Below are 27,122 nucleotides of genomic sequence, written 5' to 3' on the forward strand. Positions count from 1 at the left end.
CCAGGATGGTCTCGATCTCCTGACCTCGTGATCCGCCCGTCTCGGCCTCCCAAAGTGCTGGGATTACAGGCTTGAGCCACCGCGCCCGGCCAAGAATATATTTTTTATAAGGAATTGGGAATTTTAGTCTTCTAAGCAAAGTTTATGAAGAAACGAAGGATGGCCACAAGTGTAAGATATACGTCATTTGCCTCTAGGCACTGGTTCTTTTATGTTTCAGTCCTAAAAAATGAAATGGAAAAAAGTGGTACTAAATTGGGTCAGAGATATTACAGTAGAGTTTTAGAGCTTATATGTCCTGTGGCCAGTGCTTATCCTGCCAGTAAGGATCTCCCCTGTAACAAGCCAGAGCCCTCCAAGGTACCAGACTCTTCTTACTACACAGGTACCAACAGGCTGGCAGGTTAGAGTTGGTGGAGTTTAAGGAGAGATATTTTCTCTTCGTTGACAACATCCTGTTTACCAGAAGTGTCACCACACCATTTTCGGTAAGTTGTAAAACAAAATAGATGAGGTCACTCACTTAGAAGGGCAAAAAAGTTTTCTGGGTCTTTGTTTTCTTGGTTTTGTGTAATTTATACAAGGTGATACAAGTTGATTTTAAGATGTGGAATTGGGAGGGAGACTAGTTTGGATAAGAACTTGGAAAGGTTCCTTGTGGATCCCCATTTCTGGTCATCAAGATGTGGATGTACATTTCTAAAAATTATTACATGCCGCATCTTTCAGCCTGGAGACCATGCAAAAATATGAGAGGTGACGACACACTAATTATGGGAAGCATAATTACTGGCTGACAGGCCCTGAGGCTGTGTGTAGCAAAATGACAGGAAAATCTTGCAGTAACACTTTCCCGGTGAAGAGAAGGGGGTTTTGATTGTGATATATACTAGTATCTAGGAATGAACAGTAAAAGAGGAGCAGTTGGCTACTTGATTACGAGTTATGAAGTACTGCATTTGGAAAAACCTGGTTTTTATAGAACGGATGGAATGAAAGCCTAAACCTAGCATTGCCTACTCAGCTCCCTGAATTAACAGAGCACTATTGACACAAATCCCGGCAACAGGAAATTCAAGGGAGAAAACGTAAGCAACTTGGGCTAGGATGAGCCGATTCCCTTAGAGCAAAAGAGAGGCAGACCCCATTACCAAATACCATTTTTGCCTGGGGCTTTCGGAACTTGCAGTGTTCCTGCCCCGGCATGGCACCTTATTCTTTTGATAGCAACCTCATTGTATTTTCACCAACTTATTACTTGAAATGATAATAGAGCCTGTCCATTTGCTGTTTCCAGGCTGTGATATATTTTCCTAGTGGTTTGGTTTTAAAAATAAATAAGGTTTAATTTTCTCCCCTCCCCCCAACAAAAAAATTAGCCGGGCATGGTAGTGCCTGCTTGTAATCCCAGCTACCTGGGAGGCTGAAGCAGGAGAATCACTTGAACCTGGGAGATGGAGGTTGCAGTAGCCAAGATCACGCTACTGCACTCCAGCCTGGGCGACACAGCCAGACTCTGTCTCAGAAAAAAGCAGAGACAGACTCAGCCAGGCGCGGCGGCTCATACCTGTAATCCCAGCACTTTGGGAGGCCAAGTGTGCAGATCGCTTGAGTTCAGGAGCTCGACACCAACCTGGACAATATAGTGAAACCCCATCTCTACAAAAATATATATAAATTAGCTGGGCGTGGTGGCATGCACCTGTAGTTCTAGCTACTTGGGAGGCTGAGGTGGAAGGACTGCTTGAGTCCAGGAGGTCAAGGCTGCAATGAGCCGAGACTGTGCCACTGCTCTCCAGCCAGGGCAAGAGTGAGACTCTGCCTCAAAAAAAAGACAAGAGTTCTCACTCTGTCACCCAGGCTGGAATGCAGTGGTGCAATCATAGCTCACTGTAGCCTCAAACTCCTGGGCTCAAGTGATCCTCCCGCCTCAGCCTCTGGAGTAGATGGGATTATAGGTGTGAGCCACTGCCAAGTCCCTTATCACTGGCACTCGCTTTCCAACTGGGCTAGAACCTTAAGCTGTTGGGTGAAAGAAGGGCACAGAAGTCACACAAAGAGAGCAACAGATGATTGCACAGCAGCTCACACTGCCCTGGGGCAGCTCCAGTAAAGAGCAGTCCTGTGTTGAGGTCCTACCTTCTAGAGAAGGATCTAACACAGGATACCAGTTGAATAGCTTATGTTCTAGGTAAGTACAATTCTTGGTGCATAGCTAGTGTTCCAGAAATATTAGTTGCATGAATGAATGACAGGTTTAGGTCGTAAGACCAGCATTAGACCATGGAGTGCCGGGATACAACTACATTTCTATGGCCAATCAAAAAAAATAATCCTGGGACTGTAGTAGTAGAGCTAAGCCTAGGGACTTGAAAGTTAGTCCAGAGGATCCCAACAGCTGGACACAAACTCAGGAAGCCTCAAGAGCCATACAACAGCAATGCAGCAACCAATCATCACTGTTATTATTAAGAGTAGTTTCTAGTACATAGTGCCTCAGGGCACTTACAATTCCCACAGAGGCCAGCTACCTAACATCAGAGTCTGACCAGCTGGGTGGTCCTGCCTTGCATCCAAGAGAGTGTCGGGACACTCATCCAGATGGCTCTGAGACAGTAGCAGAGCTGACAAGGAGGCCCTACAAGTGAGATTCCTTTGGCTTCAAGGTCACAAGTCCTGGCTTTGGGCCTCCTAGTCTGCTGAGCCTCCCACCGGCTTTACTCTCAGAGATTGCTGCAGAAGCCTGTATGCTGGAATGGGCTGCCACATTTCTAGGAAGGAACCCGGGAGCACATATAGCCTGGTTATTCAACGTTGTCATAGACGTGAATCACATCTTCATGGTTGCTGAGAGCCTGGATGAGATGAGCGGCCTGTTCCAGGTCGGGCTCGGCCAGCTGCACCTTTGAGTTGGGGATGAACTCTAGTGCACAGGACACAGAACACAGGCCCAGGGAGTCCAGTTTCTTCCTCACTTGGTGCAGTGAAGAGGCATCACAAATAAACTAGGGATAAAGGAAAATCAGGAGGTGAGGAGCCAGGAGGTAATGAGACAAAGCAACACAGGACCTTGCAAAGTCCTGAATGTCAGTACTGGAATGGATCGCTGGGTTTGAGATATTCACTGGCAGGGATATCATTTTCAATGTTTTGACTCTTTCTCTTGTCCTCACGAGAGTTGGACCTATTCAGTATTCACTCAATAAATGTTTGTACGATATGTGAACTCTTTGTCTCATCCGTACCCTGGGGCACAGGAAGGAAGAAACCAAGAGGCACGTGTAAGGCATCTATCGTGGTCCTCCCGGCAGCCCACCAAACACCCATGTTTTCATGCTTACTTTATTTATTTATTTATTTATTTTTGAGACGGAGTCTCGCTCTGTCGCCCGGGCTGGAGTGCTGTGGCCGGATCTCAGCTCACTGCAAGCTCCGCCTCCCGGGTTCACGCCATTCTCCTGCCTCAGCCTCCCGAGTAGCTGGGACTACGAGCGCCCGCCACCTCGCCCGACTAGTTTTTTGTATTTTTAGTAGAGACGGGGTTCACCGTGTTAGCCAGGATGGTCTCGATCTCCTGACCTCGTGATCTGCCCGTCTTGGCCTCCCAAAGTGCTGGGATTGCAGGCTTGAGCCACCGCGCCCGGCCTCATGCTTACTTTAAAAACGTTCCTTTCTTCTTCGTCTTCAGTTTCCTTGACATCCTCAGCTCCTGCTTCAATTGCCAGCTCCAGGGCACGCTCTAGGTTCACAGCCTTCTTCTCTCTGTCCTCCACTCCAACCACGATCACCCCCTTTTTGTCAAAAGAGTGACGAGCTCCTTCAGCCATCACTCCTCTGACAGGGAAGGAAACAGGCTGGCATGAGTGGATGCCTCTAGACACTCAGCCTCCATAAAGCTCATCATTCTATATCACTGTCTCTTTCTCATCCAGTCTATGGAGTACACACAGACATGGAGCAGATCACTTCCTCAAGGAGGAAATGCAGCTGCTGCTGGATAAGGGAACAGCCCAAGAATGTTCCCACACTCAATTTTCTGCCTTGATTGCAGTTTGGAGGAAGCAGACTTTGCTCATCATTTCCTGTGCCATTAAGATGCCAGTACTAGTGGAGCATTTTAAGATTTGGGCATTATATGGCTACAGATGGGGATAATAGGACAAAGATCCCCTTCTACACCAATGAACAAGTCTTTGGGATTCTGCTAGTACAGACAACATTAAGGGAAAGTCAATTAACTCACTGGATTCTGCTAAGGAGGAAGTGTGCTTAAAATCTGAAACATGGCCAGGTATGGTGGCTCCCAGCACTTTGGGAGGCTGAAGCAGGTGGATCACCTGAGGTCAGGAGTTCGAGACCAGCCTGGCCAACATGGTGAAACCCTGTCATCTCTACTAAAAATACAGAAGTTAGCTGGGCGTGGCTGTGGGTGTCTGTAATCCCAGCTACTCAGGAGGCTGACGCAGCAGAATCACTTGAACCCAGAAGGTGGAGGTTGCAGTGAGTCGAGATCATGCCATTGCGTTCTAGCCTGGGTGACAAGAGTGAGACTCCATCTCAAAAAACAAAAAACAAAACCCTGAAACACTAGCAGAGATCAACAGTACTTGCCTTGCAGAGAATTGGAACATAAAGGCTCTGTCCCCTACCACTCCCCACAGACACACACTTACCCATTCTTTTTTTTTTTTTTTTTGAGACGGAGTCTTGCTCTGTCGCCCGGGCTGGAGTGCAGTGGCCGGATCTCAGCTCACTGCAAGCTCCGCCTCCCCGGTTCATGCCATTCTCCTGCCTCAGCCTCCCGAGTAGCTGGGACTACAGGCGCCCGCCACCACGCCCGGCTAAATTTTGTATTTTAGTAGAGACGGGGTTTCACCATGTTAGCCAGGATGGTCTCCATCTCCTGACCTCGTGATCCGCCCGTCTCGGCCTCCCAAAGTGCTGGGATTACAGGCTTGAGCCACCGCGCCCGGCCCACACTTACCCATTCTTATTCAGGATATGTCTAATGTCTGATTGACACTTGTGGCCACTGTTAGATAACGCCTCGATGAGCAGAGAAGAGCCGCCAGGGCCCCGACACGCATACAGCAAATACATGTCCTTGGTTTTCTGCAATAAACGACACAAGCACATTTTTCTGTTTCCCAATTCCCTCCCACATGTCAGCCCAGAACCACAAGTATTGCAAAACTAACTTCATGGGATGGGCTCTCTAGGCTGGAGCCTGAGCTCTCAATCTTTATTTTTGTCCCCACCCTCTGAGAGGAAACCCTAGAACCAACTTTTGAGCTGACAGGAAGTACTACCCCTAACTTGGAAGGAGTGTTTCTCCAGTCTCTGAACAATCCATCAGCCATTCCTCAGCTTTGCTTCCTACCGTCCCTAACCAAATGCCACATCTAGTCCCCACCCACTCCCACTCAGACTCATCCTCTTACACTCCCATCCTGTAAGAAACCCACCGGTCAAGTCTCAAGGCTCCTACCCCGGGCTGCTGAGTACTGTTGTGAAAAATCACACACCTAGGCCTTGTCATAAGAGCTGCTGAAAACAGCATGGTCTCAAAATTCAAACAATTAATCCAGAGCTCTAGGGACTAATCTCTTCTGGACCTTCCATGCCCCTACGCATCCCTTGTCCATGTATTCAATATTCCCCCACTCCAAGCACTCTGTCCTGCAACTTTCCAGGGATTCTTAACTCATAACTTCTCCCTTCCTCTTTCACAAAGGAAAAAAGGGCCACTAGGTGGGGAAAATAGTTGCTGTCTCCACCTCCTTCTCTGCACCATGGCCTACGTGAAGGCAGTAAGCATAATGGTTAGAGCACAGGCTCTAAAGTCTAACTATCTGGTTTCAAGTCTGTCATTTTCTATGTGACCTGAGTCAAGTCACCTAACTTTTCTGTGCCTCAATTTCTACTTACGGTGGTTTTCAGGATTCGATGAGATAACAAACACACAGTTTTTATCCGTGCTTAGCCTGCAGGAAGTACTCAATAACTATGAGCTATTAAGATAACTATTACTTCCTCAGAGCCTCCCTACCTGCCCCAGAGAAAGGTGTACCCTCACGTGGACTCTATATACCTGCCCCTCCCACCATCTCTATCACCCCCACCCTCTCTCTTTCTACTGGCTTTTCTCCTTTAGGGTATAAACATCTGAGAAACAAAACCTTCCTCAACCTAACCTAAGGGTTTTCTCCCACACTGCCCCTTCTTTCTATAATACCTCATCTCCCTACAACTTGGCTGAGCAGTCCCAGGCTGTATGGCCCTGCATGCTGCCTATGCATCCTACTCCCAGTTGTGCCCCTAGAACAAATGACCAAGGACAGTGAGCTCCCAGAAGCCTCTAGGCTGAGGGCATCAACTACATTGCTACCCTTCTTTCTGATAATTTTTTTTTTTTTTTTTTTTTTTGAGACAGAGTCTCGCTTTTTTGCCCAGGCTGGAGTATAGTGGTGCGATCTCGGCTCACCACAAGCTGTGCCTCTTGGGTTCAAGCGATCCTCCACCTCAGCCTCCCAAGTAGCTGGGATTATAAGCATGTGCTACCATGCCCAGCTAATTTTTGTATTTTTAGTAGAGATGGAGTTTCACCATGTTGGCCAGGCTGGTCTCCAAACTCCTGGCCTCAAGTGATCCACCCACCTTAGCCTCCCAAAGTGCTGGGATTACAGTCGTGAGCCACTGCACTTGGCCCTCTCTGATAATTTAAGGTGTATTTGGTGGCTATCCAGACATGAGCCCTGTAGGGGCTGTGATCAATAAAAAGCATGTCAAACAGTACACACCTCCATTTTCAGCGCTGCCTCAATTGTTGACTTGGGCATATGTTTGCTGCGACACACCTCTAAAATATTGGCCAGGTTGCTGTTGTGCTCAGGGTTGGGGCCTCCTTCTGAGATTTAAAGAAAAAACAAAGAGTGAGCAAAGACATCTCTTTACAACATGGGAGAAAAAAAGGGATTTCCAGCCCCACCAAGCCAAAGGAGTGGCAAATCACCATTTAGCTCTCAGTTACCTTAGAATACCTTAACTAGTGTTTGAGTGGGATATGGAGAAGTATTTTGGGGTTTTTTTGGTTTGCTTTTTGAGATGGCGTCTCACTCTGTTGCCTGGCTGGAGTGCAGTGGCACGATCTTGGCTTACTGCAACATCCACCTCCTGGGTTCAAGTGATTCTCCTGCCTCAGACTCCCGAGTAGCTGGGATTACAGGTGCACGCCACCACACCCAGCTAATTTTTCTATTTTTAGTAGAGACCTGGTTTTGCCATGTTGGGCCAGGCTGGTCTCGAACTCCTGACCTCAGGTGATCCACCCACCTTGGCCTCCCAAAGTGCTGGGATTACAAGCATGAGCCACTGCGCCCAGCCCAGAGAAGTATTTTGGAAAAGTACTTTCTGTTTTTTTTTTGAGACAAAGTCTCACTTTGTCACCCAGGCTGCAGTGCAGTGGCATGATTTTGGCTCACTGTAGCCTCACCCTCTGGGGTTCAAGCGATCCTCCTGCCTCAGCCTCCCAAGTAGCTGGGACCACCAGTGTGCGCCACCACACCCAGGTAATTTTTTAAATATTTTTTGTAGATTCAGGTTTTCACTATGTTGCCCAGGCTGGTCTCAAACTCCTGAGCTCAAGTGATCTGCCTGACTCAGCCTCCCAAAGTGCTAGGATTACAGGCGTGGGCTACCACGTCTGGCCAGAAAAGACCTTTTTCTTTTCTTTTTTTTTTTTTTAAGACAGAGTCTCACTCTGTCATCCATGCTGGAGTGCAGTGGCATGATCTTGGCTCATCTTGGCTCACTGCAACCTCCCCCTCCCGGGTTCAAGGGATTCCTCTGCCTCAGCCTCCTAAGTAGCTGGGATTACAGGTGCCTGCCACCACACCCAGTTAATTTTTGTATTTTTAGTAGAGATGAGGTTTCACCACGTTGGCCAGGTTGGTCTTGAACTCCTGCCTCAAGTGATCCAGTCACCTTGGCCTTCCAAAGTGCTGGGATTACAGGCATGAGGTACCGTGCCTGGCTAGAACCTTCTAATTCATTGTCTTTAGGGATGGTTTTCATTCTGCTATGTTTTAGCAATCTCCACTTTGTGTCAGATGAAGAAGGGACATAGATGGTAACAACACTTCCTGGACTCATTACTGCTTACTCTACTACTTTGTGCATAATAAAAATAATTTTATTTTATTACTATTTTTGAGACAGAGTCTTGCTCTGTTGCCCAGGCTGGAGTGCAGTGGCGCAATCTCGGCTCACTGCAACCTCCGCCTCCTGGGTTCATGCCATTCTCCTGCCTCAGTCTCCTGAGTAGCTGGGACTACTGGCGCCTGCCACCAAGCCCAGCTAATTTTTTTTGTATTTTTTTAGTAGAGATGGGGTTTCACTGTGTTAGCCAGGATGGTCTCAATCTCCTGACCTCATGATTCGCCCACCTCAGCCTCCCAAAGTGTTGGGATTACAGGTGTGAGCCACCGTACCCTGCACTTCGTGCATAATTATTGAAATGTTCACATGACATTGTAATCTGAGGGTAGGGGCTGTATCTCATCATCTTTGTAGTACTAGTGGCATGCCTGGCACAAAATAAACACAATTAAGTTGGTTGAACTTGGGCAGGGTGCAGTGGCTCACGCCTGCAATCCCAGCACTTTGGGAAGCCGAGGTGGGCGGATCATTTGAGGTCAGGAGTTTGAGACCAGTCTGGTCAACATGGTGAAACCCGGTCTCTACTGAAAATACAAAAAAATTTAGCCAGGCGTAGTGGTGCACACCTGTATTCCCAGCTACTCTGGAGGCTGAGGCAGGAGAATCACTTGAGCCTGGGAGATGGAGGTTGCAGTGGGCTGAGATCACGCCACTGCACTCTACCCTGTGTAACAGAGTGAGACTCTCTCAAAAAATAAATAAATAAATAAATGTTGCTTGAACTTAATATCAAGAATTTTGAAGAAAAGGAAGCAAACAAATACCAGGCATGAGCTGAGTGGGTAAATGAACATTAACTGAATGCCTATTATGTGCCATAAACCATAAACTACCTCAGGGTGGGTATTACCCTTGTTTCACAGAAACTCAACAAAGTTAAGCCACTTGTTCAAGGTCATAAGTTAGTCAGTGACAGAAACCAGGTCTTCCTGACTCCAAAGTCCATAGTTTCTCTTTTTTTATTGTTTTTTTTGAGATGGAGTCTTGCTCTGTCACCCAGGCTGGATGGACTGTAGTGGAGCAATCTCGCTTACTGTAGCCTCCAACTCCTGGGTTCAAGCGATTCTCCTGCTTCAGCCTCCTGAGTAGCTGGCATTACAGGTGTGCACCACTACTCCCAGCTAATTTTTTTTTTTTTTTTTTTTTTGTATTTTTAGTAAAGACGGGGTTTCGCCATGTTGGCCAGGCTGGTCTTGAACTCCTGACCTCAAGTAATCTGCCTGCCCCGCCTGGGATTACAGACTGAGCCACTGTGCCCAGTCCAAAGTCCATGCTTTCTACAGGACTTTTCCTTTACTCCTACAAATGTCTGGCCCTAAATAGAAAAAAAGCCTTTTCAGTGTGGCGACCTAAGGGAGAAAAGACATGGTTGCAAACCTGCCTTCCAAGGAAATGTGTCTTGGGGAAACATTAATGAAGCAAACTAAGGCCTAAGCACTTAAGTGATAGCTTTACTCAGTGCCCCTGCCACAACAAATAAGGTACTTAGGGCGACTTCAGAAGAGTTGATTTGTCTCTTCAGGAGAGTCACACATCTGCCCTGACCCTTAGGACTTGTTTCTATTAAGTACCTAGCTAGACCAGGATGAAGTCACTTCTACCTTACCGGCTTATCTTCTCAAGAGCAGCTCCCTCTCTGACAAACTGGCCAGATGCTCAGCGTCTGGAAAGGTGAGTGAGGACTTCAAAGATAAGTAGGTGTTTTGAGGATTTATGAGGCGGGCAATGGTGGGTACTGGGAAAGGAAAACAAAGTGAAGGGCCGGAGATCTAGGTGGGCCCAACTCCGAGTGGCAAGCGAGGCTGTGGGCACTGAGAGGGCAGCGGCAGCTAGTGGTGGGTGACAGTCAGGGTCTCACCTTTCACTGCCAGGCGGATGTTCAAACAGAGTTTGGAGAAGATGCGACTCCTTTCGATGTCCTTCGGACCCTTGATGTGCCTGACTTTGGACCACTTGTTGTGCCCGGCGGGGACAGCCGCGGTGAGGTGCAGCGTCCTGCCGGGTGCGGCACCGCAGCCCCGGGGCTCGAGGTGGGAGGGCCGGGGGTCACGCGGAGGAGCTGCCCCGACCCCGGGGCCTCGTGCCAGCAAGCATCGGGCAGCGGCCCTGCTTAGGCTGGCAGCAGCCCAAGCCGCCATCGGTCCCGACCCTAGGGTTCAAGCTGCTAGCAGCAGCGGCCAGCGCCGGCCCGTCTATTCCCTCGCCGGAACAAGCAGATCCGGACTCCTCGGCCGCCTGTGCCGGTCACCTGAGACCCAAAGGTTTGGGCCCGCCCGGGGCGGCCCAACAGCTAATGACCCTGCACCGTCCCCGCGGCAACCGGGACTGGGGGCCCTTGATGGCGTAGCACACTTCCTTTACCAGGTTCGCTCCAAAAACACGTCCCCACTGCCCGCAAAGTCCGTTCCGCGGCTGCACAGTACTCGCTCCTCTCTCGCCCTTTAGCCCACCTAGTTAGTGCTCAAGCCCTCCCGGTTGGCTAGAGAGCGCCGGACTTTGTTTCTCATAATGGTCTGGTGGAGACACATCTGAGTTATGAAACTGACTTCGCTTCCAAATTTCTGCCTACATCTGAGCAAGTCCAGAATGATAAATATTTTGTTGTTGCCTCATTTTACTGGCAAAGAAACCGCTGCCAGAGAAGTGAATTGCCCAAACGTTTAATCTCTCTGAACGTCTTCCCTATTTATAAATAGGGATCTAATATTTGCTTTATCAACATAGGAAGGTTGAAAACACAAAATGAGCCCTTAGAGCTTTAACGTAATAAAGTTTTATGTAAATAGCCACAGTGCACTTAAGCCCCTAAATGCAAGAGATGGTTTGGGACAGACTCAGATGAGTCACAGGCCTTTAGGAGAAGGAGAATGATCCGACAAGCCTTTTGGAGCTAAACTCCCCTCTTCATTTTCTCTCTGCTGTCTCGAAAGAGAAAACCGAATCCATTAGAAGATGGAGAGAAACAAAGCGGCAGCTGCTGAAAAGCTTTGTAGTGACTTCCGTGCTGGTGAGATTAACTCCAAAGGGCATGACGTATCCGGTAGAGAAGCAGGACAGCCTGGCGCGGTGGTTCACGCCTGTAATCCCAGCACTTTGCAAGGCTGAGGCACGCGGATCACTAGGTCAGGAGTGCGACACCAGCCTGACCAACATGGTGAAACCCCGTCTCTACTAAAAATACAAAAAAAGTAGCCGGTCGTGGTGGCGCGTGCCTGTAATCCCAACTACTCAGGAGGCTGAGGCAGGAGAATCGCTTGAACCTGGGAGGAGGAGGTTGCAGTGAGCCGAGATCGCGCCACTGCACTCCAGCCTGTGCGACAGAGCGAGACTACATTTTTAAAAAAAAAAAAAAAAAAAGCAGGACAGTGGAAAGTTCAAGCTTGTGCCCTCTGCGGTTAGGCTGGGTGGCTTCAAACCCTGGTTGTTCCATTTTCTAGTGTATCCTTGGGCAAGTACCTTTACTTTCCTGTTTGTTTCCTTACCTCTAGAATGGCCTTGTGGGGACTAAATGGGATGACGGATGCAAAGCACAAAAGCATAGATTTTATATTTTTTATTATATAAGAACCTTCATGGGGCTGGGTGCGGTGGCTCACGCCTGTAATCCTAGCACTTTGGGAGGCCGAGACCAGCAGATCACTTGAGGTCAGGAGTTCGAGATCAGCCTGGTTAACATGGGGAAATCCCGTCTCTACTAAAAATACAAAAATTAGCCGGGTGTGGCGGGTGCACATAGCCCTTCATACATGCTTGTACCTTAGCACTTACCTTTTAAAAAAAATCAAAATGTTTATATCTGTTTCTACCATAATACTAAATTCTTTTAGAGTAGGACTCTACTTTCTATGCCCAACACAATTCTCATTTTTTAAAAAATTAACAGCTTTGACATATTTCACATATACAGATCACCAATTCAAAGTGTACAATGGGTTATAGAATATTCAGAGCTGTGCACAATTGATTTTACATTTTCATCATCCCCCAAAGAAGTCCTGTAGCCATTAGCAATCACTCCCTATTTCCCCCCAATTCCCGCAGCCCTAGGCAATCACCAATTTACTTCTGTCTCTGTGGGTTTGCCTCTTCTGAACATTTAATATGAATGGGCCCACACACTATGTGGCCTTTTGTAACTGGCTTCTTTCACTTAGCATGATGTTTTCAGGATTCTTGCATGTTGTAGCATGTATCAGTATTTCATTTCTATTGCCAAATAATATTCCATTGTATGAATATACCACATTTTATCCATTCATCAGGCAACAGACATATGAGTTGTTTTCACCTTCTATGATTAATAATGAGGCTGTGAATATTCATGTACACATTGCTGTGTGGACATATGTTTTCACTTTTTTTTTTTTTTTTTTGAGACGGAGTCTCGCTCTGCCACCCAGGCTGGAGTGCAGTGGCGCAATCTCCGCTCACTGCAAGCTCCGCCTCCCTGGTTCATGCCATTCTCCTGCCTTAGACTCCCAAGTAGCTGGGACTACAAGCGCCCGCCACCACCCCCGGCTAATTTTTTGTATTTTTTTAGTAGAGACAGGGTTTCACCATGTTAGCCAGGATGGTCTCGATCTCCTGACCTTGTGATCCACCTGCCTCGGCCTCTGAAAGTGCTGGGATTACAAGCATGAGCCACCGCGCCTGGCCTGTTTTCACTTATTTTATTTATATACCTAGGAGTGGAATTGCTGGGTCATATCATAACTATGTTTAACCTTTTGTGGGATTGTCAGACTGTCTTCTAAAATGGTTGTATCATTTTACATTCCCACCAGCAATATATGAGGGTTTAATTTCTCCATATCATTAATTTTTTTTTTCTGCTTTATTACCCAGGCTGGAGTCCAGTGGAGCAATCATAGCTGACTGCAGCACAGAACTCCTGGGCTCAAGCGATCCTCCCATCTCAGTCTCCCAAGTAGATGAGATTACAGGGTGCGAGCCACTGGCTAAATTTGTTATCCTTTTTGACTACAGCTATCACCATCCTTGTGAGTGAGAAGTGTTATTGTGGTTTTGATTGTATTTCCTGAATGACTACTAATGGTAAGCATCTTTTCATGTGCTTATCAGCCATTCATATATTTTATACTTTAATTTTATACTTTAATCATTTATTCATATACTTTAATTTTAAAATAGTTTATTCAGGCTGGGCGTGGTGACTCACGCCTGTAATCCCAGCACTTTGGGAGGCCGAGGTGGGCAGATAATGAGGTCAGGAGATCGAGACCATCTTGGCTAACACGGTGAAACCCCATCTCTACTAATAATACAAAAAATTATCCAGGTGTGGTGGCACGTGCCTGTGGTCCCAGCTACTCAGGACTGGCTGAGGCAGGAGAATCGCTTCCAGGAGGCGGAGGTTGCAGTGAGCCAAGCTCGCACCACTGCAGTCCAGCCTGGGCAACAGAGCGAGCCTCCATCTCAAAAAAAATAAAATAAAATAAAATAAAATAATATATATATATATTTACTTTGAGAAGCAAAAATCAAATTAATGGAATTTGTAATCACAAATAAGTGTAGAGGCTAAAACAAGGTTTGAGACTGCCCTAGTCCAGTCAGCCTGAGACCAGCAGGGGAAACCTATAGTCCCACTGAGTTAGGCTTATCAGCTCACTGCAACAAGGGAGACTGCACACCAGAGGAATGGTGAAGTGTCTCACCAAAGAAAAAGATGGTTATAGGATTATGGGGAAGGGTGGAGGTTAGGTGAAAAATTAGAGTTAGGCACAAAGAAACACAGACCTGTGTGAAAGGGGGATTAAGATCAGCTGGACTACAAAGTGGACCCAGGGGATCAGTTTCCCTGGAAAGTACAAAGTCAAGATAAATGTGGAATGTTGTGTTCAGAAACCCCTGCTCTGAAGCGCAATACCTGGCCTGGAAATCAAGGCTGCTTCTCTATGTCAAAGTGACTCAGCTCCTCCAAGCAAGACTGTGAGCCTTAATTCTCACAAATACAATTGCAAACAGCAAACTTCGTCAGCCTATGATTTTGGAGAACAAAGTTTCTTGGTGAATTTTTTTTTTTTTAAAGTAGTCACTCAGGGAGTTGTTATGATACTTTATGTTGCCAAAAAAAAAAAAAGAAAGTTGCAGTGTGTGCTTGGTAGAGGTACTATATCCTGTTAACTGTGCAGCTGGTTTTATCTGTCTGGGTATCTGTGATGGATGGCAGGGCAGATTTTAACTCTCTCAGTCTGAGTTAATAGCCACCTTTCAAGATAAATTCATAGCTGACTGAACCATCTCTAGAGGCCTGGTTGTCAGGATCATTGAAATCACTTAATTAACGAGCCTTGGAAGCTAAAGACTGGCTAAAAGTATCATTCCATTAGGTTTGCCCATGTGTTGTCCAGTACTAACAGCTCTCAATGAATGAGATTACATTAGCTATTAGTCCAGATACTTAGCCGATTTGCTGGTATGGCTGAGATATAATTATTCACTACTTCACTTCCTCTTCCAGGGTACACAGGAAGACTACATTTCTTGACTCGACCTTCCTTCCAGTTGGCAGATAGGAGCAGAAGTAAGCCACTTCCAGGTCCATCCTGAAAAGTGTACTTTTTCCCATCCCCCATAAGCAACCTGGAGGTCACACGCTTATTTTTATTTATTTTTTTGAGATGGAGTCTCGCTCTGTTGCCCAGGCTGGAGTGCAGTGACGCGATCTTGGCTCGCTGCAAGCTCCGCCTCCTGGGTTCAAGCGGTTCTCCTGCCTCAGCCTCCTGAGTAGCTGGGATCACAGGTGCACGCCACCACGCCTGGTTAATTTTTGTATTTTTAGTAGAGACGGGGTTTCACCATGTTTGTCAGGCTGGTCTTGAACTACTAATGTCGTGATCCGCCCGCCTTGGCCTCCCAAAGTGCTGGAATTACAGGCGTGAGCCACCGCACCGGGCCAGGTCACATGTTTAGATGACGTAGCTGCAACTTGGAAGAAGGCTGATCAATCTCCAGAGGACATTTTTTTTTTGAGATGGAGTCTTGCTCTGTCGCCCAGGCTGAAGTGCAGTGGTGTGATCTTGGCTCACCACAACCTCCACCTCCCAGGTTCAAGGTATTCTCCTGCCTCAGCTTCCCAAGTAGCTAGGACAACAGGCATGCGCCACCATGCGTGGCTAATTTTTGTATTTTTAGTAGAGACAGGGGTTCACCATGTTGGCGAGGCTGGTCTCGAACTCCTGACCTCAAGCTATCTGCCCCCATCAGCCTCCTAAAGTGCTGGGATTAGAGAGTTGAGCCACTGCACCCGGCCTAGAGGACTTTGTGTAAGCAAAAAATAAGCTTTTGTAGTGCTCAGTTTCTGAGATTTGGGGGTTTGTTGCTGCAGTTAGGCTAGCGTATAAATAGTATTACTGTTTTCTCCTTAAAAACCAGAGAGCAGGTCTTATGTACTTCTCACAAAATATACAGTCAGACCATATAGCAGCACAGTTCCAACAGGACCAGCAGGACCAACAGGACACGCCTGTAATCCCAGCACTTTGGGAGGCCGAGGTGGGTGGATCATCTGAGGTCGGGAGTTTGAGACCAGACTGACCAACATGATGAAACCCCATCTCTACTAAAAATACAAAATTAGCCGGGCGTGGTGGCACATGCCTGTAGTCCCAGCTACTCGGGAGGCTGAGACAAGAGAATCCCTTGAACCTGGGAGGCAGAGGTTGCGATGAACCAAGATTGTGCCATTGCACTCCAGCCTGGGCAACAACAGCAAAACTCCGTCTGAAAAAAAAAAAAATTAAATTCTCAAGAGCAAATATTTCCCTTCACAGATCCACTGCCACCAGCTCCATGTCAGCTGACACAATAGAAGGTACTTATTGAATACTGGTTCACTGAACCAATCAGTTTGCCTTTCTTCTCTTCCTTCACAGTGGCCCAACATGAACAAAAGAATAAAAATAAAAATAAATGGGGGTAGTTATTTCATCCAGGACATGCTGCATTTGATTAGCAGTGGGATAGGAACTCCTTCCCCACCCTACCATGTGGGGCATAGGTTTGGGCAATTAGCAGGGACTTGGACATTCCTAGTCAGCCATCAGAACCTGTCCAAACCCAAAAGATCTGGGAGTTCTCTGTCCTCCTTCACAGCCAATACATTATTGAATGCTGATGACTGCATCCCTCTTCACTTGTGCCCTGTCCTCTCCATCCTTGACGCAGCTGCTGCTGCCGCTGCCACCTTAGTTTGCCTTAGTTCAGGGTTTGATTTTCTCTCACCCTATTATAAGAAGGCAGAGGCACTTTTTCATTGCCTATCCTTCTAAAATGCAATTCTGATGACTCCTCTCTGTGTATGTTTTCCAGGATCATACAGGAGTATAATATCTAAAATTTCTGCAAAGCACGAGACTTTCCCTGCCCTGGCTCCTGTATACCTCTCTAGCTACATTTCCCACTATTCACCCCACCTCAACCTGCAATTCTCTAAATATGACCACACTTTCTTGCCTCTACAGATTTGCACATGGGTGTTCCTTCTGCCTTAAAGGACATTCCCTACTCCCAGAGAACTCCTACTCAGTCTTCCAAACCCAGCTTAGGCATCCATCTTGAGTTGTTTTCGCTGACCCCATGCGGCTCCCACCCAGGCAGAGGTGATCGCCTCCTCCTGAGGGGTGATGCCTCAACACATCCATTATCGCACAACAATGCAAGAATTTGGATTTTTTTGTTTTGTTTTTGTCTTTTAAAAATTAATGTGGGTGGGGGGGGGGTAGGGATAAAAGACTACCAATTGGGTACAGTGTACACTGCTCGGGTGATGGGTACACCAAAATCTCAGAAATCACCATTAAAAAAACTTATTATCCACATAACCAAAAACCACTTGTTCCCCCAAAACTATTAAAATAAATGTCAGGCGCAGTGGCTCATGCCTGTAATCCCAGCACTTTGGGAGGCTGAGACAGGCAGATCACGAGGTCAGGAGTTCCAGACCAACCTGACCAACACGGTGAAACCCTGTCTTTACTAAAAATACAAAAATTAGTTGGGTGTGGTGGTGCATGCCTGTAATCTCAGCTACTCAGGAGGCTGAGGCAGGAGAATAGCTTGAACAGGGAGGTGGAGGTTGCAGTGAGCTGAGATTGTGCCACTGTACTCCAGCCTGGGTGACAGAGTGAGACTCCATCTCAAACAAATAAATAAATAAATAAATGCAAAAAAAAAAAATTTGTCTTAGATCTCAGTCTGCCTAAAAAAATTTTTTTTAATAAAAATTACTGATTGATTGAGACAGGGTCTTGCTATGTTGCAAAGGCTGGTCTTGAACTCCTGGCCTCAAGTGATGCTCCCACCTCAGCCTCCCCCATGCCTCAGCTGGAATCACAGGCCACTGTGCCCAGCCACAGGTATTTATGTCGATGTCTCCTCTGGTAGACTGCAACCAACTTGAGGGCCATGTCCCCTGGCAGAGAGGAGGTGCTCCACTGAATAACAAGTGAATGACCAAACAGGATATAAAAGGTGATGAGTAGACTGCCCAGCTCGGGCTAGGGCACTGCCACTGTCTATGGAACATGACCAAAGTGACAAAATGGGAAGAACTGAATTTGTCACAAAAAGCAATTCAGTCAATCTATACATGTTCAAGTTTTATTACAAAGTATGATGGGCAGAAAATACGGTACTTCTTATACAGGAGGCTGAAACAGAATGAAAGGGTGAAAATTAGGTTTAATTTACTTAGGAAACAAGAAATAGAAAGTCATAGCTATAACACTCCACTTTCAGGTGCCCTTGAAGTAGCCTTCAATGGAGATTCCCCATAGTTGTTTCACAGCACAGTGTTAAAATTTTATTACAAGCCCTGTGTACAATCAGTCCTGTGAAAATACTTATAAAAGAAAAATATTACAGTACAGTTCTGCAAGGGGCAGCTTCCTCTCCACCTGACCATGGATGCCACAAAACCTATAATATAGAGGGAAAGTTTAAATATGTAACAAGAATGGAAGTTCAGACATACTAGGCTAAAGGGCACAGAAATGGATCAGTTAGAACTTAACATTTCAGAGCAAGAAATCTCCATTTTCTACATAGAAGTTTACACAATCATGCTACAAATTCACTCTGGGTGGGGTGGGGAAGGAAAGTCACTGACAAGAGGGGTAATAAAATACACAGGAACCAAAGCAAGTGAGTCAGACTCAACTAAAGTGATTCAAAGCTTCAGCTCAACAATTTTCATAACACATGGTACACCACAATCAACCCAAGGTGAGAACATTTCTTTTAAATAGTAGATATCACAAGTTCATAATCACTGGGTTCTTCCAAAGGTGGGTGCCTATAAACTTTCCAGCTGTTACATACTATCAACATATTTCTTCTTGAGTTTAAACTTTCTTTAGCTTATTTGTTTCTGGTTGGATATAATACCAGTCCAAGCCTCTTTGGGAAGGCACCTGCATGTTCCCATATTTTAAAAATGATATCCAGAAAGTAGCCTGAGAGGACCTGGCCCATCCCATGTGGCCACACATTTGACTTTGACCATTAGCAGCAGTGATACCGTGGGAGGGGGAGAGGGTACAGGTGGGTGAAGTGGGCAAGGCTCTGCCGAGATGCTCTCAGGAGCTGGCCCAGCCAGGACCTGGCCCAGGGTTCACAGTGACTTTGCTCTGCTCCGCCCTCTTCCCTGGGAAAACCAATCTAAGTATCAAGAACGACCTTCCTTCTTCGTCCTGGAGTACACACAGTAAAGGGAAAAGTCTGCTTTGAGGCTTCTACTTCAATGGTCTCCACTACCCCAAGCCAGCAATGGAAGGGGTTGCCATATTCTCAAAGTGGGGAAGGTAGAGGGACAGTACTGGGCTGCCCTCCCACATGTGGTAAACCCTGCAGCTCCTACATGTCTTCACGGCCCAGGAATTCAAGGCCCAGGTGGCAGCAGGAAGAAACAGTGGAAAGGCAAGGGGAAGAGAAAAGAGAAAAAGGAGGGGAAAGTCTGCATAACTGTTATAACCTCTGCTTCTCCTGCTCTGTAACAAACCCACAACCAAGAAAAGCCATGGTCTGGAACAATCATGGGAACCCCAACGCCTGTAGGTTTTTTACCACCAAGTATCACCCATGGCTGCTCTGAGCTGTCATCTTGTTCCCACAGTTACCTAGCATCACAGATGCCCAATTTATGGCCCAGGAAGGCTGACCCAGGCTAAGGGCAGTCTCACTCCACAGCCATGCAATGGACAGTCTGAATGTTTTCCTACCCCAGACCTTCACTGACCTCTACTATTTCCTCCTCTGATTTAAAGAAAACACTTTTATTTTCTCCTGCATCCTACATCTCCTCCTAAAACTTCGGCCCTAGTTGTCATCAAAACCTTGTAGGAGTCTGAATTTTTTATTTCTTCCTGAATCTTAGCCAGTTCTCTGACAGCCAATCCTGGATTTATAAGAAATTTTTGCCCAGTTATTTTTATTTTTATTTTTTTGAGACAGAGTCTTGCTCTGTTGCCCAGGCTGGAGGGCAGTGGCACGATCTCAGCTCACTGCAAGCTCTGCCTCCCGGGTTCATGCCATTCTCCTGTCTCGGCCTCCCAAGTAGCTGGGACTACAGGCACCCGCCACCATGCCCGGCTAGTTTTTTTGTATTTTTAGTAGAGACGGGGTTTCACCGTGTTAGCCAGGATGGTCTCGATCTCCTGACCGCGTGATCTGCCTGCCTCAGCCTCCCAAAGTGCTGGGATTACAGGTGTGAGCCACTGTGCCCAGTCTCACCCAGTTATTAAATATCTTCCCTCTTCAAGTCCTAACCTTGCAGGCTAATTCCTCCCTAGAAGAAGAGGATTCCAATGCTCCTGAGCATAGAAACTTCAGGTCCTTGAATGACCTGGACCCATTCTCCAGCTCTCTGGTGGTAGAGGCCTGAGGCCTAATTTATTCAGCACCTCCATCCTTCCGTCAGAACAGATGAGGACAATACAGGCAGCTGTGCCTCAGGCTGCCAAGAGCAAAAGGGCCATCACCAGCTGGGCCACAGCCTGGCGGAGGCTCCATGTAGGCTTCCTGGTAAAGTCCTAGCGGCTGCTCCTCCTGGAGTCAGGGAGAACAGATCCAGGGCCTCCCACCCAGTCTCGCTGGCTGTCAATTTGAGAACTTCAACGAATTACAGAGAATTGTTTTTGCAACTACAACAGATCTGTGCTTTCTGGAGCATGGCTGGCTTAGAGGCTTTCTAAATCCTGAGACAGGAGAAATCCCCTCCTAAGTCATGGGTTGTCGGGCTGGTGAAGTAAAGGGAGGGTAAGAGAGCTGGGATTCAAAGACCAGCAACTCACCAACTGTGAGTATGTGTGTGCTTGCTTAGGGGGGTGGAGTCTCCCCTGGGTCCCCGGTGGGATTCAGGGGAAGACTGCATTGTAGGACCTAAGGAAGGATGACAGGGGCTGGGCGTCCACAGGGCAAGGGAAATCTCAAAAGTTGTTGGTTTCCAGAGTAAATATCTATCTTATGCAAATATATTCTAATTATTATTATTTTTTTCAAGTTGTTGTTTCTGAGTTCCAGCTGACAAATTCCACCATACAGACCAAGCTTACGTGCAGATCAGGAAAGGAATCTTAGAACTCAGTGGATGTAAGCCCTGCCTGGCAGACCAGCCCCTTCTCCACAAGAAGGAACTGATGGCCTCCTAAACAAGCAGCCATCAGCTTGGCCTTGCTACCCTTGAGAGAAGGACCCAGTAACCATTATCAAACACATGAAAAGCAGAGGAGGGTTCTGACCAAGAACTGCTTGCTTTATATCTCCAAATGATGCAGTGCAAACCCAGTGGCAAATGCAGGAGAGGCAACTGCAAGCACATGGCCAGCCAGAGTCCTAAAATCAGAACAACAAAGTAAAAGGGTAGAAGGGGAAACACCCTGGCTAAAAAAGAGCCTTTTTCTTGGGACAGGTCCCTGTATGGTAAAGCAAACAGCTAGACTTTTGGCATACAATGACATCTACTTCTGAAAAGGAAGACTTAACCAAAAAAGCTTAAGGGCCCAGAAGAACAAAGTTCACTGTTTTGCTTCTCAGGCAGGTGAGAGCCAAAGAGGACAAAATCATCTCCTTCAGGCCTGCTACTCTACTAATCTCAGATGAGCAATTCAGAGGGAGCAGAGCACAAGGAACCAACCAACTTCTTCCCCCCCACCCCACCCCCCCAGCACGTCCCAAACTGCCTGCCCCAAGGGTTCATCTAACAGTGGAATCACACACTTGCTCCTCCATGGAACTCATTCACTTAACGGAAAGACACCTGCAGCCTGCAAGTCAAAAGACAACTGCAGACTACAAGTCCAATACTGCTCAGAACCTAAACTGGGGGAGAGAGGGATTGGCAGGTGTGGGGAGAGCTCTTAACTGGCTAACCCTGGGGGTCTATAATTCCTTTTCCTTTCTTTTTTTTTTTTTTTCCTCCCTTTTCATTACCCACAGTATAATGCTTTTTAGCTATCTATCCACCTGACAGCCAGGGATTGCCACAGTTGATCAGTCCATCTCTTATGTGAGGTCTTGTTCAGGGTTGGAAGCACAGGCAGGATGCCTCTCAGGAAGACTCTCTCACCTCAGAGCACTCAATCCAAAGAGTGCCCAATATACCACCAGGCACAGTAAACTCAACCAACAGAAGCACCGAAGTTCAACTCAGATATCATTCTTGCCTATCATTGAAAAGACACTAAGTGGAATGGCCTGGGGCTTATATTTGGAGGGAAAAACAGACTACGAAAGAATGTACTGGAAATATGCTTGAAGTTAGCTTCCTGAAACAATTCCCCTCAAGTCAGGTACCCTGAGAGCCTGTCTCTCTCAGCTCTACCATGCTCCCCATGGTAACCAATGGGGCTGGACAGTGGTGCTTCAGGGTAAACACAGGCTTCCTATGTCTGTTTAGAAGCTCAGAATGCCCTTGAGAGAAGCCAGGCTAAGAAAGGTGTGATGAGTCAGTGGACTTCAGAGCACCAAGGTGGTTTGGACTCCCGGTCAGGTATGTATTACTCAGGCAGTGACTCAAGAAGGCAAACTGCTCATGGGGCCAGGGGCCCAGTACCAGCTCCAGGCACTGAGGGAAGAGAAGAAGGTGCAAAGAGGGAGGACTATAAGACAAAGAAATGAGCCAGGAGATTAAAATTCTTCTCATAAAAAAATTAGCCTGATAGGTAACAAATATACAAAGTTAAAATTTGTTAAACACACTGACACTAGGAGAAAAGACAAATTGGTATTTGTTCCCACGTAAGTGCTAAACGAACATGGACATGGACGAGACGTGGGCTGCTGCCTTGGGCAGCAAACAGACAGAGACATCTGGGCAGAGGAATAGACACAGCCAGTGTGTGAACTGCTCCTCAACACAATGCCTGACCAACAAATATACACACATCTTTAACTGAGGAACCAAAGAAGAAGAGGAAAGGAGAGAAAATCTTAAAACTCAGCCCTGGGCTGAGGAGGCGCCACATAGCACTGAGTCTGCCACAGAGGGCGATGGGGTGACTGGCCAGGAACTCCTAGAGCAGCTTCTGGTAACAGTGGGTGCAAAGCAATGAAAGACATACTGGCCACTGGAAACATGTTTCTTCTTACTTTGGGGGTGGGGCAGAGGCAGGAAACACAAAAGCCCCTGCCTCATGGGCATAGCGCCACCAACACTACACTCTGAGTATCTCCAGGCAGTTGTTGTAGCAGATGGCGATCCAGTCGGGCTGAGTTGATGCCCACTGCACATTGTTGATCTCTCCTTCAGCTGTGTAGGCCAGGATAGGGTCCTCGATGGCTCGGGGCATTTGCTGGATGTCCCAGATGAGAGCCTGGTGGTCATCCGCTAGGGACAAAGAAAGCCAGCAAGCAGGGTCACAAGTGAGGCAATGGGGATGATGATCCCTGCATTTCAGGAGCAATTCACAGTTGACAAAGCACCGCCGTGACGGCGGTTCTATTTTAAGCCCCCATTTTATCGATGAGGAAACAGATTCAGAAATGTTAAGGCGCTATTCAGCCAAGTGAGTGGCAGAGCCAGAACTCAAATCTAGGCCCTGACTCCATCTCCCAGATGTCCCCAGGCTCTATCCACTGCACGAATGAGTCCTTCTCATCTGGGTCAGGTATCAGGAGTGGACAAGGGGATACCAAACATGTCATCTGTAGCCACTTAAAATACGTGAGTGGTTATAAAGATCCTTCCTGATCATTCAATATAATGAGAGTGTTTCTTCCCTGTTTGATGGGCATTTATGCTTCAGTGAGTTGTTATATAGAAGAAGACTGACAAAGTAGTGTTGATATGTGCTGTTAAAAAATTCTTTCCTGGCCAGGCATGGTGGCTCACACCTGTAATCCCAGCACTTTGGAAGGCCGAGGCAGGCAGATCACCTGAGGTCAGGAGTTCAAGACCAGCCTGGCCAACATGGTGAAACCCCATCTTTACTAAAAAAAAAAAAAAATTACAAATTAGCCAGATGTGGTGGCGCACACCTGTAATCCCAGCTACTCGGGTGGCTGAGGCAGGAGAATTGCTTGCACTCGGGAGGCAGAGGTTACAGTGAGCCGAGATCGTGCCATTGCACTCCAGCATGGGCAACAGAGTGAGACTTCATCTCAAAAAAAAAAAAAAAAAAAAAAATCCAAGAAAATAGCTATGGGAAACACCAGAAAGATTAGGAGTTATGTTTACTTTTCTCTAGTTCCTAAGTGATCCATAATGTGCTTATATAACTTTTTTTTTTAAATTTTTTTATTTTTTTTTGAGATGGAGTCTCGCTCTGTCACCCAGGCTGGAGTGCAGTGGCCGGATCTCAGCTCACTGCAAGCTCCACCTCCCGGGTTCATGCCATTCTCCTGCCTCAGCCTCCCGAGTAGGTGGGACTACAGGCGCCCGCCACCTCGCCTGGCTAGTTTTTTGTATTTTTTTAGTAGAGACAGGGTTTCACCGTGTTAGCCAGGATGGTCTTGATCTCCTGACCTCGTGATTCGCCCATCTTGGCCTCCCAAAGTGCTGGGATTACAGGTTTGAGCTACTGTGCCCGGCCATAACTTTTTTTTTTTTAATGGAGTCTTGTTCTGTCACCCAGGCTTGAGCATAATGATGCAATCTCAGCTCACTGTAACCAACGCCTCCCAGGTTCAAGCGATTCTCCTGCCTCGGCCTCCCAAAATGCTGGGATTACAGGCATGAACCACTGCACCCGGCCTATATTACTTTTATAATCAAAATAGTAAGTTAATTTTAAAAAAAGAAAAAAAAAGGCAATGGCCTTCAGAGCTGCAGTGTACCCTGACTCCGCCATGCATTCTGATGAAAGCTGGTCTCACATACACAGAAAATCTGAATAAACTAAACCCTAATAGGCCAATTGTGGGCAATACCGGTCTCCTGCCAAGGCCGCATAATCTAGGCCAGGTGCAAGATCCCTCTCCCAGGGATAATCAATGCCAAGAGGTCAGGGAACTGCACCTCTAAAGCACTAAGCCCCTTTTCCTCAATGCTCAACTGAGCACACTTGAGCAACAGTTCCTTCGGTTGAAGGGGCTCAAGGCAGGTGCAACACACAAAACAGTGAGCCGGACAAAGGCAGAAGCCAGGAGCAGAAAATGGGGCTTCCATGGGGCCAGTCCTACTTTCCATGAATAATGGATAACACCTTTCTTTTCTGCTTCTTCTATCCCTCCCTATCCACACCGCTGAAAAAAAAAAAAAAAAAAAAAAAAAGGGGAAAAAAAAAAAAAACACCCCAATCTGAGGTACAGCAGGCAGCAGCAGGCCCCCAACTGCTCTTCAAGGAGACATACAGGCATGGGCAGAGGGCCAAAATCAGGAAAAGCTTCATGCCTTCCAAATAATGCTCAAATGGCAGAAAAACACCAAAGTACATTGCTTCTTGGACTCCATAACAAACCTTGTCCATTATAAGGCTACTCATTAGTGAGGAGAAGAAAAAAACACACTAAAAAAGTTAAGCAGTAAACCACCACAGGGCTAGGACAGAATCCTATCAGTGCAAAAGGAAGAGGTATATAGTTGTATTTGGGGGCATGGATGTACACCCCCGAATGTATACCAAAAGGGTCTGGAAGGAGATACATTACCTGTTGACAGAGGTCATCCGTGCAGAGTGGGATGGAGGCAGAAATGATATAGCAAGGAGAAAAGATGACCTTCACCTTGCTCTTAAATATGCCTCTGTACTGTTTTCATTTTTAATAACAGATTTGCAGTATTTCTACAATAAAAGTGCATTGACAAACAGCCTATTTTTCTTTTCTTTTTTTTCTGAGATGGAGTCTCACTCTGTCACCAGGCTAGAGGGTAGTGGCATGATCTCAGCTCACTGCAACCTCCACCTCCTGGGTTCAAGTGATTCTCCTGCCTCAGCCTCCCAACTAGCCGGGACTACAGGCGCGCACCACCACACCCAACTAATTTTTGTATTTTTAGTAGAGATGGGGCTTCACCACGTTGGTCAGGATGGTTTTGATCTCCTGACCTCATGATCCGCCTGCCTCGGCCTCCCAAAGTGCTGGTATTACAGGCGTGAGCCACCACACTCGGCCTTTCTTTTCTTTTTTTAAAATTTATTTTAGAGGCAGAGTCTTGCTTGGTTGCCCAGGTTGGAGTGCAGTGGCACACTCATAGCTAACTGTAACCTCAAACTCCTGGGCTCAAGGGATCCTCTCACCTCAGCCTCTAAGTAGCTGGGACTACAGCAATTCAGCACCGCACCCAGATAGTTTTTTTAACTTTTTGTAGAGATGAGGTCTCACTATACTGTCCAGGCTGGTCTCAAACTCTTGGCCTCAAGGAATCCTCCCACCTTAGCCTCCCAAAGTGCTACAATTACAGACCTGAGACACTGTGCCTGGCCCAACATATTTTTAAGGGGTACTCTTTTTTTTCTTTTTTTTTGGAGACAGAGTCTCACTCTGTTGCCCCAGCTGGAGGGCGGTGGCGTAATCTCTGGTCACTGCAACCTCCACCTCCTGAGTTCAAGTGATTCTCCTGCCTCAGTACTGAGCAGCTTGAACTACAGGTGTGTGTCACTATGCTTCATTTTTTTTGTATTTTTAGTAGAGACAGGGTTTCACCACATTTGTCAGGCTGGTCACGAACTCCTGACCTCAGGTGATCCACCCGCCTCAGCCTCCCAAAGTGCTGGGATTACAGGCGTGAGCCACTGCGCCTGGCCAGTAAGGGATGCTTGCTTTGGTCTGGGAAACAGTGAAATGAAAACCACAAGTCACACACCACAACCAGGCAAAGTTCTGTGGGGCCCTCCGATGCGTCTAGAGCTCACTGTCGGTTTGTTACAGTGAAACCTGAAAGGTCCCATGGAGATGTTGATCTTCGCAGTCCCAGAGATCCTGTGACATCCATGAGAGATGCCTCCCTTTCTCCATATTCCTGGAATTGAGTCCTCTGTGCCACCCAGATTTCAGGGGGACAGTACAAGGCAAAGGCCTGTAACTGACACATGATGTAAATTGTATATGGAAGATGCCCTGATGTCCATGAAGGTACAAGATCATCTAAAAATTTGTACTGATTGAATTTCACAAGTGTGGAGAGGCTCCAACTAGTCATTTTATATAAATCTCACAAGACTGTCCTTAGAAAACAGTAACAACTACAATTCCAAGGAGCCAAGAGAAGAGATTTCCTCCATCCCTCCCAGATTCCTTTCTCCCCACCATGATTACCTGCAGTGCAGATGTGGCAGGATGAATGTGGGGCCCAAGCAATGCCGTTGACACATGCTCGATGGTTGTTTAACCTGGCGACAGGTGTGCAGGGAACCCGGACATCTAGAATCACCACCTGCGGAAATAATAAGTAAAAGGCCTGGGATCGTCAGAGTTTCACAAAAAAAAAAAAAAAAAAAAAAAAA

At 46.9% G+C, this 27,122-nt stretch overlaps 2 protein-coding genes across 3 annotated transcripts in view; both read right to left on the minus strand.

Moving 5' to 3' along the window:
• Positions 1 to 2,441: 2,441 nt before the first annotated feature.
• On the minus strand, positions 2,442 to 10,572 carry TACO1 (translational activator of cytochrome c oxidase I). The gene is made up of 5 exons (XM_017882910.1): positions 10,076 to 10,572; positions 6,801 to 6,907; positions 4,985 to 5,112; positions 3,657 to 3,834; positions 2,442 to 3,005 (listed from the first exon to the last, which is right to left on the minus strand). The coding sequence occupies exons 1-5, from the start codon at positions 10,353 to 10,355 to the stop codon at positions 2,805 to 2,807; spliced, it is 894 nt and encodes a 297-aa protein (XP_017738399.1). The 5' UTR covers positions 10,356 to 10,572; the 3' UTR covers positions 2,442 to 2,804.
• A 7,242-nt stretch (positions 10,573 to 17,814) lies between these two features.
• The window catches only part of DCAF7 (DDB1 and CUL4 associated factor 7), a 36,611-nt gene continuing 27,303 nt past the window's right edge, over positions 17,815 to 27,122 (minus strand). The window contains exons 6-8 of one of the 2 annotated variants that reach the window (XR_001887472.1): positions 26,935 to 27,052; positions 22,828 to 23,065; positions 17,815 to 17,891 (exon numbers count right to left, since the gene is read on the minus strand). Coding sequence is in view for 1 of the 2 variants with exons in the window: in XM_017882912.1 (XP_017738401.1) it covers positions 22,893 to 23,065; positions 26,935 to 27,052 (291 nt within the window). In the remaining variant the exon portion in view is untranslated. Of the gene's footprint in view, positions 23,066 to 26,934; positions 27,053 to 27,122 lie in introns of both variants that reach the window. The other variant, XM_017882912.1, reaches the window with a different exon arrangement.

Source organism: Rhinopithecus bieti, unplaced genomic scaffold, assembly GCF_001698545.2.
Source record: "Rhinopithecus bieti isolate Rb0 unplaced genomic scaffold, ASM169854v2 scaffold_12928, whole genome shotgun sequence".
In the NCBI taxonomy this organism is placed as follows: domain Eukaryota; kingdom Metazoa; phylum Chordata; class Mammalia; order Primates; family Cercopithecidae; genus Rhinopithecus; species Rhinopithecus bieti.